The sequence below is a fragment of the Argopecten irradians genome, chromosome 5 (assembly GCF_041381155.1).
Source record: "Argopecten irradians isolate NY chromosome 5, Ai_NY, whole genome shotgun sequence".
NCBI classification, from domain to species: domain Eukaryota; kingdom Metazoa; phylum Mollusca; class Bivalvia; order Pectinida; family Pectinidae; genus Argopecten; species Argopecten irradians.
In genome coordinates, this window is record NC_091138.1 from 19168802 (window position 1) to 19185236 (window position 16435).

General features: G+C 36.8%; 3 protein-coding genes across 4 annotated transcripts in view; 2 read left to right on the top strand and 1 right to left on the bottom strand.

Moving 5' to 3' along the window:
• The window catches only part of LOC138323126 (proto-oncogene tyrosine-protein kinase receptor Ret-like), a 58801-nt gene that overhangs the window by 28102 nt on the left and 14264 nt on the right, over positions 1-16435 (bottom strand). Inside the window, exons 2-3 of the mRNA XM_069267503.1 lie at positions 1555-1779; positions 731-988 (exon numbers count right to left, since the gene is read on the bottom strand). Of these exons, the coding sequence (XP_069123604.1) occupies positions 731-988; positions 1555-1779 (483 nt within the window). The remainder of the gene's footprint in view (positions 1-730; positions 989-1554; positions 1780-16435) is intronic.
• LOC138323125 (uncharacterized) lies at positions 7752-14448 on the top strand. Of its 2 annotated transcripts, none has more exons than XM_069267502.1 (2): positions 7752-8932; positions 14001-14448. In XM_069267502.1, the coding sequence occupies exons 1-2, from the start codon at positions 8647-8649 to the stop codon at positions 14018-14020; spliced, it is 306 nt and encodes a 101-aa protein (XP_069123603.1). In that variant the 5' UTR covers positions 7752-8646; the 3' UTR covers positions 14021-14448. The 2 variants fall into 2 exon arrangements, with proteins under 2 accessions (XP_069123603.1, XP_069123602.1); XM_069267501.1 differs by lacking the exon at positions 14001-14448 and having other exon boundaries at positions 7752-8010; positions 8645-12294.
• LOC138324163 (uncharacterized) lies at positions 10177-13704 on the top strand. The gene is made up of 5 exons (XM_069269246.1): positions 10177-10249; positions 10817-10915; positions 11252-11443; positions 11755-11781; positions 12290-13704. Exons 1-5 carry the CDS (start codon positions 10177-10179, stop codon positions 12913-12915), a joined length of 1017 nt encoding a protein of 338 aa, XP_069125347.1. The 3' UTR covers positions 12916-13704.

A 16435-nucleotide genomic window follows, 5' to 3' on the forward strand; every position in this document is an offset into this window, starting at 1 on the left:
ATAGGACGTTAATTAAACAAACAAACAAAGCTTATCGGTTCAGTGGACTCAAAACTTATTAATACTTATATACATGTAGTCCAACAGTCCCTTAGCATTTCACATACGTCCAAGTTAGGAAAACAGCAAAATTGATATACATAATGGACATGTGTAAATATCAATCGACAAGAATGAAATTTGTTCTCATTTCCATTCTGTGTATAATCTATATAGAAATTTGGTAATACTGAGAGTAATATATTTTCTAATTTTCAATTTAGTTCCATTTCGACATCGAAAAATCGTTTAGGACTTTTGAAGTTGATATAATATTCCTTAACTTCTACCTTTTGGTTGGTCGGTTGGTTGATTGATTGACTTAGCGTTCTATTATCAGCTTAGGCCATTGAGTTGTATGCATACGTTCGTCTCAGTGGCTAACATTTGGTATATTCGTGTAGAATATATTGACAAACTGTTGCCCTCTTTTACAGTGCTATTTAAATGACCACCAAAGAACCAAACAAGCACATCTCAACCGGTTACATTCTTTTGACAACGGGGAACCAGCCGTGCTACTCCCTCGGCCATGCAACATGATCAATAGCCTTCCTTACAGGGACTATCCTCTAACTTGAAGATGCTAGGCAGAGAAACAAAAAGATTATAAATCTAGTCGCCTTTTTACAATTACATTTATGCAAATATAGGGACAGCAGGCACATTTCTAAGGCCCTACATGACCTACCTGGTGTAATGGTATAGGTTCTGTTATAGCCATGGTCTAAATCACAAGAAGCTACACCTCCAAGGCGGACGGATTTAGTGTTTTCCTCTACGAGGAAGTACATTTCCTGCGACTGGAAACACACATCGGAAACCCATGATGTGGAATTAGGACGTGTTGGTTCACAGCCACACTGACTTTTTGGCAGTATTACGACCGGAACCTTCCCAGAAAACTCCCCAGCACAGGAAACAGATACTTCTACATACTGCTTATTTTCTGCAAAATAGAAGAAAAAAATAAATAAAATCCAATCATTGCGTATATCAAATAAAGCGTACTTAAAAGAGAACTTGAGAAAATGGATATATAGTTTTCGGATAAGATACATTTTCTTTCATATAAACAAAACTATTTCATTTTCCTTATACACTATCTAAAATTATAAGATCCATTTCACGATCATCATAACAGTTAAGAACCCTATCTAAATGACCTCCGTCTTTTCAAATCAGTCAATTTAGTCACAATATCTGCATTTTGTATCAGCAATATTATCAAAACCTAAACTCTAGTAGAGTGTGAACATTGTTAAGACATGAGGAACGGCATCAAATCACCTGTTTGCTCAAAATAACACATGCTTTGTTTAGGATTACCAGTATAGCAGTAACCAAGTGATAATTGACACGAATGCTTTACTTAGACATAACTGTTAAGGGTTAGTTTTAGTTTGCGACATTGAAAAATGTCAAGTGAAACAAAAACTGTTATAACACACGGTTTGAGTCAGACCTGTTAAATGGCAATTAGAGTTTACGTGAGAGTTGCTAAGTGACACTCACGTTTTGAGATGTTTGACGATACAGATTCCACGTGTATCCAGCCTGAAGAGTTGACCGTGAACACGGCTGTAGGTATACCGAGTGCGCCAGTGTGATAGTTTGTATCCGAGTCACTACAGTGATGGCTGATGTTGTGTAAAGTCTGGACCCTCCCGACAACCACCCCAGGCTGAATATCCACACAGAACTGGAAGGACGGTTTGGTGAAGTAAATCCCGCACACACCTGCAATATAAATAAAGAGATAACTTACGGTGTATGTTTAACATCGTTACAATTTTCTTTTCAAATTTAAATATGCAGGTTTGCATCGGCGAAAAGGAACAAAACTTATTCTGTCATTTGGCATGCAAAAGACGCTTTCGATGTTATTGCAGTTTTCCTTTAATATCATGTTTTGATATATTTGTTTAGGACACGATTATACTTTGTAGGTAGGGCGTTATGAATCGTATCAGCTGTCGTAAAAAGGCGTCTAAATTTGGGATACCATCGTTCATTTCTCTGATTTATAAACGTGTTCAGTGACACTCGACACCGTTGTGAGAAAGCCTACTGGTGCTGAGTATCAAGAAACAGGGTTGCCAGTTGTAAGTAGAATATAAAGTAATAGGGTTGTATGTATTGTTATTGTTTTTAACAGTTAACGTCAGTCAGATAATGCACAAACACATAGGAAGTATCCAATACAATGGGACACCAAAAGTTAGATTCATGGGCAAAGACTAAGGAAACGACGGGTTGGTGGATACGTCTTATTAACAACTAGAGTCGTGTAAGCACGCCATCTGTATATCATATTTTTGCGTGTATGAATGTGTGTTTTGGGACGACATGGTATATTCTTGTTATGTCTCCTTGTTGGCCTTCATAGACTATGGTGTATTTCGGCTATAGTGGGCAGGTCCTATCCAGGGCCTTCCTCACACGGACAAGTGTTAGGAAGAAGAGAAAAGATAATATCCCAAATTTAGTCGCCTTTTACGGAAGCAGAGACACTCGCAACACCATACCTGTAAGGCCAAGTAGGAAGGAATACAGCGGTGCTCTGACTTTATTACACACCAAACACACCCTTATGTGGACAGTCAATTGACCATAGCTGATACAGTCGACGATGTGTAATGTCTAGTTGATTTGGTGGTCAGGGGTATAGTAGCAGTAGTACATTGCTGAATATCATCTCGACAAATTGACCATGTCTTTTATATTGTTTTCTCTTTACAACGGCGTGGAATCAGTCAATATGTATAAATATTACATTTAACTTGTGTATGTTTTGCACTCTGATTTTTTGCACTAAGTTAACCGCGATGCGAACAAACCTTTAAATTATCAATATATCAACATTTCTTATCGATAACCATACTCTCACAATATCAACGGCGTTCCGTACATATTGGTTCACGATTATTTGGCCCCACACCTTCATTTGTTTAATACTTTAAATGCGAGGCCTACAACAATCAATAATCTGACATTGAAGAAAGATCCAAAAGTCATTAGGGACAGCAATGGTTAAACCTTGTGGCGTTTGAAGTTGTTTGGAGAGTCATACGATCCGTTAATTGACAGAAAGGCCGAAGACGTTATCCATAATCTTACATGACTTGAGGCAGATATACGCATGGCGGATATGCAATCAATAAAATACTATGCATTCCCCGGTATTATAGAAATCATGCATGTCATTAACATTATTCTATGGTAAAATGGTAGATATATAGGGAAATAGGGTTTCGTGTATCAAAAGGTTTAATATGATCGGAGATTATAGCACATGGGATGCGGAAATGATAAGGAATGCTGCCATCGGAAAAAAATAAATAAAAAAAAATCTTGTATATTTTAGTCTTTTATAATATCAGATTATCAATGCTTGCCTGGCACTATCGGTATTTAAGCATGCTTTATATGATGATATATTTTCAATTGAAATTTAGGATGTGTTCCTTATGGCAGTATTTCACTCAGTCTTAATTGCATCTCGCACTTGTGAAAAATATCAATATTCTGCTATAAGGGTGAAATATAGATTGCATTCAGCCGGAAACCATACCATATCCTCATATCTGCCGCAAATTCCTCTATCAAGCTTTGTGTATAATGGTAAGCCCTCAAGCGTAAATTGTAGGATTCTTACATTATATCATCAGAAAATTGCTTGCAAATCTGCTCTGTAATTCGAGAAGATTTCTGAATGAGAATAGACCCCGTATTATGTGTTATAGCTTTATGACGTAACAATAATGCTTAATCCTTATTATACGCCTAACGTAATCTTAATTTATCATTTATAACCCAACAAAAGTTTCTTAAGATAATACATTCTTGAAGTGTAGCTAATGCGTTAGGTTGATAGAAGTAAAATTTAAAATCTTCCAGTTAAAACCAAATATCACGAGTTAAAACATCAATCAATCTAATCTCAGACCAACAAAGCTTCATTTGTTACATAACACATTGAATTATCTGTGAAAACCCATGCTTTAGATATGTTTTAGCGCCTAAATAAGGAATTCTTCCCTCCCACGTAATGTGTTTGTCGGATATTAGATTTGATTTTTTAAACGTCCTTTCCTTCGACTAGACAAACAGATCTTAATGAAGAGCACATTTGTCAGACGACGTCTTTTAGTACTGCAACATGATCGGGCTGATGAGGTTTGCAGACGGCCCTTGCCATTCAGCTTACGGAGCATGCTTCTTTGGATCAGTCGGAGCCGATAACCGTCAGAGACCCGGGTTCGATTTTTGGTCGGGACACTCGACAGTAATGAGTATTTTCCATGTTATTTTATATTAGCTAGCGTTGCTGGGGCATAATATAAGGAGAGGCAATGGTATCAATCTGGTTGTCATTCTGTTTTATAATTGTAATAATGTAATATTAGCATTGTCAACCTTTGATTCCGAACAATTGACCCATGAATACAACTAACGAAAATTTGACTTTCGAAAGAATTCTGTTTTCATAAGCAATAAATGATACATGGTAATGCCCGGTATTGGAAACGCATGTAAATCAACTGACTGAAGTTGAATGAAGTTTTGACTTGACATTTAGTACAAGAGGAAATTACTGATAATGTCTTTACTCTCACGGTGGTGCTCGAAATATTGATATCAAGCTGTTATTTTCAAACGTTTTTACGAAATTTGTAGCCCCCCTTCCACTACAGAATAATAAACCTATCCAAGCAGTACATAAAGGCTATGGAATAGCAGCGAGAGGCAATGATGTGCGTTCCTCTACCTCATCCTGCATCAGGCTATATCGCGTGCTAACGGGCCGTCTTCGTGCCAAACGTGTTGTAAACAACACTATCCGTGTTTACTATGTACGGTTTGTGATGAGTATATTATCGGGATTACATGGCATGATATGGTATACTGATACCAGTTATGGATGCATACACTGGTGCGTCGATAAAGTAACAGGAACTGATGAATTTATATATTATCATGTTAGGCACATGTTCAACTTTACGATATGGTGTCTTTTCACTTGAATTGGAATGGTGAAACTTCTTAATCACGTGATTTGGTACATTGATGAATTATCATTACTAAGGGTTGGTAGACGGATGCATTAATTATAAAGCATACTGATGAAATACACAAAGGGGTTTACTGACAAGACATGGTGCAGCGATGGAATAAATAATATGTTTAAGTCGAGAATCGAGTTACATGGCACAGTTTATGTCAAGGGTTACATGCATACTTATTAATTACATATTAAGGTATTCTGATGATTTGCATTATACGATATTTTAATTCTACTGGCAGCTATCGTTTTACGGTATGATTAGGGTATAGCATGTCATTTTTCATGAATCTTACTGGATTTTAGATTAACAGGTAGGATAATTTTTAATGACAATTGCATCTGTATGCAACGTGTTTTTATAGTGAGATACTGAACCATGCAAAATATGCAAATACCCACGAATCATATATTAAATATATAGATTTATATAGTTTCCGTGCTTTAACTTACTGTTACAATAAAACAAATTCTGTTGTTGCGCATTGATATCTTGTTCAACTGTTCAGTTTGGCCAATGACTGTGCCGCTTTTAAATTTTCCCGCTTTGTATATATGACGTCATAATACTCAACGTGCAATTCTTTTGGTCTATGGAAAAATAACCTCAAAGATCTAACCAATAAGTGTTACATATGAAATTAAATTATTGTAATATAATAATATAACCTAGAAAACTGACTGAGCAAGAAAATCCATTGTGACATCATGACAGAAACATTCAAATGACGTAAAGAAAAATGACTCAACGTCAGGATATCGAGGATGACCGGACAAACTGACTGCCTCCGCCGGAAGTTTGCAGCACATTTTTGCGTTGAAACCCTCTGAAATGTATATATTAAACACATACGGATAATGTATTTTTTATTTTCTTGGAAATGACGTGATAGTGAATATGATATGTTAATTACTTCTTACACAGGTAGTATGATTTAAACTGCCGATAAATACAATGATATAGTTAGATACAATTGATTTTATTAAGTTAAGGGTCTTCCTTAAAATTGTATTTTTTTCTTATGGAGAATTTTAATTTGAGGAACTCCTTAAAGTTAAGAAATGTTCTTGAAACTGGGCCCAGATTGTTAAAGTGATAATGTTGATGAGATGTATGATGTGGTATACCCAGATTAATTGGTGTTTTGTAAAGGTGCCTGATTACTTTGGAGGAAATGAAATTGAACGCTACACATTAGGAATGGACCTTATATAATTACATTTCCCATTGGTTTTTATTGGTTTTAATAACACAGCCATTTCAGACTAAAATGACAATTATATATGAGATATTGGATCTTTTAGTCCCCGTGTATTTATTATGTACGATGTAATATAAGTGTATGGGAATCAATTTCCGCATTCGTTCCACAAAGTAAACATTAAACATAAAATATATAAATCATAATCTACATAGTAGTGCAGTTTTAAAATGTACTTGTTGCCCTACATAAAACAATGTCATCATTGCTATATAAGAGTAATAATTGTCCTTTAATGGAGAATTAACGCTAGCATGCCAAAATTTCAATGTACAGTGAATGTTTTTGCACAACAAAGTTTTTACAATTAACAGTTAGTCATTGAACAAAAAATACAAATCGATACTACATCAGACAGAAACACGATTTCTCCATAATACTTCCATATGCAATGTCATATACAATGAAAACAGCTGTATATTAATAAGTATATACAGTCTCAGTAGCAGTCAATTCCAGTATCAACATATCCTTTCCCGGAGATAGCTTCTGTCGCCAAACAGGTACGGGTCTACGTTAACGAAGCGAAGCAGGAAATGCTTGGAGGGGAAAAGGAACACCCGACGTTATTCAAAAAGATTATCAGTCTGAGAATAGAACATAAATTTAGAAAAAAATATAATTTTATTGTTTAATTGATTATATTAACGTCCTATTAAGAGAATTTAATGACGGACTCCAGAAAGTTTAGAGAGAATGATAAAAGGGAAAAAAGAAAAATTGAGTAAAATACTAGGAGAGAGCACAGTAATATATCAGAAGAGAGCGCAGTAAAATAAAAGAGAGTAAAGAAATATCAAAATAGGGAAAGGATTTCAAAATGTTAGAGGGCGTAAAATCATAACAGTTAAAGAATGGATGAAACACGGAGCAAAATGAAGGGTAGAAAGAACTGTTCATGAAAGGCGTTTAGATAAAGACAATAATTGGAAGAATGAGACAGTGAGATGGAAAGAAGGAGAATAGAGGCAGAAAAGTAATCAAGCCTTTGTAGTACATTGTGTTGCAGTAACCATCTGAAGTAATAGCCTCAAGGTTTATTATTCCAGAGGAATTTGGATCAATTGATTTCTTGTCATTTTAAACAAATCGCCATCGATATTTCTCGAAAGGGAATGAAAGGATTATCAGACTCTTTGTTTCGTGTAAATCTGTTCAATAACTCCTGCTTTGGAAAAAAAAAACGTTTAGTAAGAGTGGTATAGTCATTTTTCCTTGTCGTTATCCAATCATATTTCACTTCCGCTCGTATTGAATAAACATCAGGCGTAAAATTAGGACAATGTACACATCAATTAATATAATGTATATAAATTTTGGCATTTTTATGGGCAACTCTGTAAGTGTTTTAGGATATAAAGAATCACTTTAGCAATTGACATTAATAAGAACTAATGGTATCTCAATTAGTTCAATTTATCGGATGAAGACATTAGAGTTATGCCCCCTGTCCTTCTATAACTGTGAACTCTCCAATTGGGAGGTAGATAAATCCTTTTTAATCCATTTTACGTACAGGGAAGGCGCACAATATTTGATCCCATATATTGTTTGGAGAAAAAAAAGGCATTTGGTGAAGAATTGTGGTGTCAACAGTTTATTTAGTCATACAGATATACTTTGTGTGACTGTTATACAGCATTGGTTTGTATTGAAGCGGATGTCGTTCGATTTTGATATGTTGTGTGGTCAGACGTATGCGTACCGCATGGTCACCACGTGCGGCCATCCTGCCCTCGGACACGTGGTTGTCCCGTTTCTAGTTGCTCATACAGTTTATAGATAATTTATATATATATAACACAATGCCTAGTTCCTGGCATCATTGCTAATAATTTGCCAGAATTTTTACTTCATTATCCCATATATCGGAATTTATTTCGGTATTTTATTTAATTGTAGAAGTGAGTAATTTTGCACTATTAGTGCATAGTAAACGGTGTTCCCTTTAGCGGGGATATAAATTAGTCAGTGATTTGGAGTATTCACTTTTTATAGTCGTATCATGATATTTTTTCTTCGAACTGAAAGTCTTCATTTAATAATTCGTTTAATTGTGTTTTAATATTGTTCGTTGATGGGAGTTGCTCCCCTTTGTTCATGTATAAGTGTTGTGAACTTAAGTTAGCCTAGATCTATTGTCATCCTCGGTGACCCGGGCGTTTATATGCTAACGCTGATAGGTAAATTTTTCAATACCGAGTTACCAAGGATGTAATTGCATGTTTGTTTGTCGGATTTTGTCGATTTGTTCTATATGTCCTTATTTGAGTTTCAGTAATGCGTGGTAAGGGAAAGCGACCCTCGAGGCTTTCAACCAGCCCCTATGCTAGGAACAGAAGTGGTTCCAGGGCGTCCAGTGCAGCCAGTCAGAGTGAGAGTGGCCCCAGTACTGCAAGGGTGACGGCTCCAGCAGTAGCCAGTGGGGGTAACGGAGAACAGGGTCCTTTATCAGCGGATCAGCTGGAGGCGGTTGTCGAGCAGGTATCAGCCAGGGTTGCCCCACAGCTCGTTGAAGCGGTTCATCAGGCAATTGAGCCTGTGCACGTTACGCCCCAACCTGAAGGTAATAGAACAATTTCGAATTCTTTACAATCTCCTGCATTAGATGTGAACCATTTTAACCCAATGCTACATCAAGTGCAAAGTGTTTGTGATGATTTGGGCGTTTCAGTTTCTTGCACTCTAAGACAAAAGATAATCAATAAGGAATTTGTTGACCTTGGGCAGCTTTTGTCAAAACCTGCCCCAATCGTTGAAGACAAACATTTTTCTGTTGTTAATGGGCAGTTAGTAATGAAAGAAAAACAAAAGAGCGTGAAAATCAATGACATAGATATGTGGACGGATGCTTTTACTATATTTATTTCTGTCTATTCATCTGCCCATCCTGAGGATACTTCTGGGTTGTTGAAGTATATGCATACAGTTAGGTTAGGGGCCAGGAGAACTGGGGGTCTGTCATGGAAATCGTATGATGAACAGTTTCGCCTTAAAAAGGCTCGTCACGATTCGTTGCCATGGAATCAGGTGGACCAGGAGTTGTGGCTCCTTTATATGTATGGTAATTCGGGAGTAGTTGTAGGTAATAAGTTTGGTCAAAAACAAACAGATGTCGTGAAATCTAATGCAATTATCAAAAAGTGCTACGATTTTAATAATGGTTCATGCAACAGGAACCCATGTTTTTTCCGTCACCTGTGTTTATTTTGTGGGGGTGGTCACAAGAGGTTAAATTGTGTCAAAGCGCAGCAGTCTGACTCGAGTGTTAATTCTACTTTTAGGTCAGGTGGTGTTCAACAACTTGGCAGTAACTCAGGCCTCAAATACCAGACACGCGGAAGCTTCCAATCTAAGAGTTCTCGGCCAAACGCCAATTAATAATGTTCTTTTAGAAAAATATCTTGAGTCGCATCCTAATAGGGAGTTAGTTAACACGGTTGTCTCAGGGTTTCGTTCAGGTTTTTCTTTACATTACAAGGGGCCACGTGGCCATATGTCTTGCAAGAATCTTAAATCTGTTTTTGGTAACGAGGAGGCGGCTTTGCAAAAAATTAGGAAAGAAATTTCGGCTGGCAGGGTAGCAGGTCCTTTTGATTATCTCCCTTTACCATCTTTAAGGGTCTCCCCTATAGGTTTAGTTCCAAAGAAAGATGGGACTTGGCGACTTATTCACCATTTATCCTATCCTTTAGGAAAGGGCATTAACTTTTTTTTATCGATGAGAGCTTGTGCACAGTTCATTATACCAGTTTTGATAATATTATTGATATTGTTAATAAGCTAGGTCCTAAGACTTTGATGGGCAAGATGGACATTAAGTCAGCTTTCAGACTTTTACCTATTGACCCTTTGGATTTTGAGTTATTGGGGTTTAAATTAGGTGAGCAGTATTTTGTTGACAAATGTTTACCAATGGGTTGTGCTATATCTTGCTCTTTGTTTGAGAAGTTCTCCTCCATTATAGAATGGTTAGTCAGGGATAGAACTCAGGGTGTGCATGAAGCTGGGCTGGATCATTACTTAGATGATTTTTTCTTTGCTGGTAGGGAAAATACTTCAGTTTGTGCCAATCTTATGTACAACTTTGAACAATTGTGTAAAGAGTTAGGCGTGCCTATTGCAGAAGATAAGACTGTACTTCCAACACCAGTTTTAGTTTTCCTAGGTTTGGAAATAGATTCCATTCTAATGCAAATTCGCATTCCGCAAGAGAAGTTGAGTTCATTGAGAGAATTATTACTTGAGGTATATTCGAAGAGCAAAGTTACGCTTCGCAAACTTCAGTCATTAACAGGGGTTTTGAATTTTTGTGTTAGGGCAATCCCGTCGGCTCGTGCTTTTATTCGGCGTTTTTATGACGCAATGTCGGGTATTCGCAAGTGTCATCACTTTGTTAGGGTCTCCAGTGGTATGAAACAAGATATCCAAATGTGGTTACATTTTTTAGATCAGTTCAATGGTTATTGTAGTTTTCCAGAGAGGTTCTGGATCAACAACTGTGAGTTACAGCTTTTCACTGACAGTGCTGGTGGCGATTGTTCCAAAGGTGGGGGGCCTTCTTTCAAGGGATGTGGGCATTTTTCTCCTGGCCCAGTGAATGGGCTAATTGTGAGGTTATTCGTGATATTACATTCCTGGAGCTTATTCCAATTGTCATGGCTTTGTTTATTTGGGGTTCTGATTTGAGGAATAAAAAAAATTTTGCTGCATACAGATAACGAGGCCTTGGTTGCTATTCTAAGTAAGAAGACGTCTAGATCTAGTAGGGTTATGGAGTTAATTAGGCCATTCGTGCTACGCTGTATGCTTCTCAACATTCAGTGTTAAAGCGGTCCATATTGATGGTCTTGATAATGGTATTGCCGATGCTATCTCTCGACAGCAGTGGGTGCGTTTCCGTATGTTGGCCCCTCAAGCAGCGTTGGAACCATCAGTGATCCCAGAGGCTTTTGTTCAGTTAGTGTCCAGGCTGAAGTTAGCAGACTTTTGAATGCATCGGTTTCAGTGGCCACGAAGAGGGTCTATGATACAGGACTGGACCGTTTTGAAGACTTTCGAAGGTCTTGTAATGCTGGTAGTGACTGGCCGCCCACCCTGCGTAGTGTTGTAGAATTTGTAGCTTATTTGTCTACCCAAGAAATGGCGCCTTCAACAGTAAAATCCTATTTGTCTGGCATTAGTTTTAAGTGTAAGCTTAATGGTTTTGCTGATGTTACCCAGTTTTTTATCGTTAAGAAAATGATAAGTGGTTTTTGTCAAGACTAAATGATAGAGTTGATAGCCGTCTTCCTATCTCACCAGAGTTGTTAGTTAAGATAATACAGACATTACCGTTGGTTTGTAGTTCATCTTATGAGTCAGCATTATTTGCAGCTCTTTTTTCAGTGGCATACTACGGCTTTCTACGTGTTGGTGAGTTGGTGGTGGCCAATAAGTCTGATTTTGGTCATGCTTTGTTGGCTCATAATGTCTCAGTTTGTGATAGTCAGGATATGGTGCAAATAAAGCTCCCTCATTCTAAAACCGATCAAATGGGAAAGGGTGTTGTTATCTCTTTGACTAGTAATGAGTCGCTTACATGCCCAGTGTATTTAGTGAAACAATATCTGTCTTTACGTAAGCAGCTCCCTGGTGTGTTTTTCTGCCATGTAAATAGTTCCCCTGTTACTAGATTTCAATTTTCTTCTGTTTTACGAAAGTCTTTGAATGCTGTGGGGGTAAGGTCAGAACGTTACAAGTCTCATTCGTTTAGAGTAGGTGCGGCAACTTTTGCCGCCATGCAAGGTTTCTCTGAGGAGAAAATTAAAGAATTGGGTCGCTGGGAATCTAGGGCCTTTAAGAATTATATTCGAATTCCTACTAACGAGCTTCTTTAATTATGGTTTTTGCACGCATGGCTTACCTTAAGCTTAAGTTGCAGATGCCAGTTCTACCATATGGATAGTTGGGTCTTCCATCATCAGGCGAGCATTTTGTCAGGCCAGGGCATCCAGAGAAACCTCCAACTTGGATATGGGACGTTTCAATTTTAGTATTGTATGGCATGCAAAAGGGGGATTACGTTGGAGAGATTTAATGGCTCATTTGAAACTTCTGTTACCAATTGTTGAGCCACCAGCCCTATTAGTGATACATTGTGGGGGGAATGATGTAGCACAAGTTAATTCATGTGAGTTAAGGCATAGGATGATCAAGGCTATTGACGAAATACAGGATATGTTCCCTAACACTAGACTGGTGTGGTCAGCCATTTTACCTCGCGTTAATTGGCGGGGTGAGCAAAGTCATTCTACCGTTAAACAGATTCCGGTGAGAATCAATAGCCAGATTGGATCTTACATTGTTAGGCGAGGTGGTTGTTATATTAGATATCCAGAAATAACTGATAAGAACCAAGCTATGTTTTCGGATGGTGTTCATTTGAGTCAGCTAGGCAGTAATCTGTTTTTGTATCGTTTGCAGCAAGCATTGCAGGCATTTTTAACTAGCGCAGAAAGAGTTTCTCCCCCTTTTGGCGAATTAGGCCCTTGGGCTTGGTTGCTTTAGTTTTAAGCAAATACAATGGTTAATTGTTTGGTTAAGTTAAGTTTGTGCTTGCAGTCAGGACAAAAAAAAAAAAAAAAAAAAAAAAAAAAAAAAAAAAAATTATTGATTGATTTTGTTTTTGCTATGCTGCAATTTTGTGTATTTTGGAGGAAGAGTTTGATATTGCTGGTTTTATTTGTGGTCGCCCTAATACGCCCAAATTTTGGTTGGGTCGGTGTCCTCTTTTATGCGATTTGCATAACTTTTGTGCGTACATTTGTTTGGTTACGCTTCCAGCAGAGCAATTGGCTCATTTTGACATCTGCTCTTCCTCATATTTGTTATTTTGGCACTTATTTGTATGGTGCATCTTGTTATTTTCACATTTCTTATTGAGCCAATTTTTGATATGGCTTTGCCCTTGCAGCAAATTTATTTATATTTTGACCATTTTACTTGGAATTGTCCTGACTGTAACGCATTTCTGTTGGCGGTGACAACATCTAATGTTGTCATTTGGCGGTGTTTCACTTGGAGCAACAGAAAATGCCGATATATAATTTCTAAGTCTATCATATACATCAGCTTCTATTTAATGGAATTTTCTGTTCCCAGTTTCCATTTTAATATTAGCTGTTTTTAATTCTCATGTTGAAGCCTTGGCCAACTTCTGCCATTTTTTAGTAGGTTAAAAGTATTCAGATATAGTTTAATATACCATTTAAGGCTAAGTATTCAAATGTAGGTTTTGTTATTGATTGAATATTGATTGAATATTTTCAATTAAAATTTAGTCGTGGTAAATATCAATTTTGTGTTTGTCTTCTATTTGATAATAAGAACTAATGGTCCCGTATCTCAATTAGTTCAATTTATCGGATGAAGACATTAGAGTTATGCCCCCTGTCCTTCTATAACTGTGAACTCTCCAATTGGGAGGTAGATAAATCCTTTTTAATCCATTTTACGTACAGGGAAGGCGCACAATATTTGATCCCATATATTGTTTGGAGAAAAACCCACCCTTCCCACCCGTTTATCTAGTGCTAGAGTGCTGATTGTTATCTTGCATTTCTGCTGTCGGTTTTTTAATTTGTATTTTTCAGCTCATCACTTCCTGTGTTAAGATTCGTCGTCGAGGCTTCAGCATGACCCAAAGTGCAGTGATAATTATTCCAGGACATCAGCGATTGGTTTGTGACAGATTGCGGTAGCAATGATTATCTGAACTTTGTCGTGGAATTAATTGTTCCGTGTAAGGCGGTGTTTCACTTGGAGCAACAGAAAATGCCGATATATAATTTCTAAGTCTATCATATACATCAGCTTCTATTTAATGGAATTTTCTGTTCCCAGTTTCCATTTTAATATTAGCTGTTTTTAATTCTCATGTTGAAGCCTTGGCCAACTTCTGCCATTTTTTAGTAGTAGGTTAAAAGTATTCAGATATAGTTTAATATACCATTTAAGGCTAAGTATTCAAATGTAGGTTTTGTTATTGATTGAATATTGATTGAATATTTTCAATTAAAATTTAGTCGTGGTAAATATCAATTTTGTGTTTGTCTTCTATTTGATAAATATAAATACCCCAATTTTTAGAATACGGTTATAGAGGTTTCAATAAATATTATATTTCTTATGACACGGTTATGAGCACTTAGGGGTGTGATTAGGTTTTCCGGTGAAGAAAATGTTTGAATTTCAAACATATTCTTACGCCTATTACATTCGAGCTAATGCTTTATTATCAGAGGAGCTCCGGCTGAGAAGCCACAGCGGATCTCATTGTGAATATTTTTGTTTGGCTTTTCACCTTAATAAGTTTCCTAAATAAATGTCTTTTTCCTGCTTTTGTTTTACCAAATTGTGTTTGGATTCTTGTCTCTGATGAGATGTTTGCATGCATGCGTTTATTGATTGGATGACCGTGCAAGCGTTATTTTCCCCACAAAGTTCATAAAGACTTACAGCAAAATACATCTAAACAAGCAAATACAGTATATAGAAGTTTAACTACAACAAATATACAGCATACAGAAATTTAACTGCCACAAAACTACAGTATACAGAAGTTTAACTGCAACAAAAATACAACATACAGACGTTTAACTGTAATAAATAATATTTTCATACACATCTCCATTTGATAATGCCAATCGTTTTCAGAGTAATAAATAATAATTTACATTGTAACTTTGATTGCTATACATGAACAATAGCTCCAAGTGTCATACCGACGTTTACTGCATACACTTATGTGGAACTTGCACCATAACATACCACAAATAAATTTTATATAGCTTGGATATTTATGCAAACTGGTGTTGATGTCTGTGATACACCAGCTGCACGGAGCGGTCTAAGGTCATTTAATTAATAGATCGCTAATGATAGCGACACATAAGGGGGTTATCTATGCATATCTAGCTTTTGTATGTTCTACACCATATATCGACTTACAGACCATACTGCTGCTTTGTTAAAATGTCGATTTTTTGTTGTTGATTTTTTTAAAACACTGAACAAACGATAATCAAACCAGAAGGTTTTGTTGTAGTGTTGAGAAAGAAATCGGTCCGCATTAATGTTGATGATAGTATATGCTAGGCACACCACTTCGGAAAAGATACCTTTTTGTATATACAGTTGACCAGGCGCGCTAACGTTAATAACGCGAAGCAGGAAATGCTTGGAGGGGAATAGAAAAAGAACTCCCGACGTTATTCAGAAAGACTAATAGAATAGGATACAGTAATAATTCATAAGAAAATATAATTTGGTTGGTTGGTTGATTCTAACAACTAAAAGCCATAGTCAGTCAGGGACAGCATCCCGTGTATGCGGTGTGTTGCATGGGTAAAGTACATGGTGCATATTTTGGGATATTGTGGTATATTCGTGTGGTGTCGTGTAATAGAGTAAATATAGCTCGTATTATAGTGTTATCTCACTGAAGCATCCCGCCAAAAACTCCAAACAAGCATATCCGTTCCGGTTACGTGGTGTTGATTACCTTTTATAGGCAAGCATTCACAACGAATATATCATTAAGTGAACATCCACTTTACATCACAACACAATGACAAGGAATATTTAAAGCAATATTTTTGAGATTTGATAGATAATGACGGGTTCTTCCGGGTTAGGCAACATATGTATAATCATTCTTGCCATTGGTAAGTTCGCATAAATTTCATTATTCATAAGCAGATCAATATGTATGAATAAATATGAGGATTGCTCTATAATAATACCGTAGTCCATAGGTAGTAATTAACCTGCTCATCCGAAACATTGGCGGTGTAACGAGCCAAAAAAGCCATTGATAAGGCACGCTTCTTGAAGTCTTAATATCGCTGTCGTTATTTTATTGGATATCCCATTTATAACAGATGATATCGTAAATCATCGATTCTTTTGAACAGTGACCACGTCATTAAGTCAGTTTATGGATAGATCGCCTGTCATTAAACCCTCCAAAAACATTTGTCTTCAATCAACTCAATTAATAAATAAACCCAAAACCACCAAGACATTA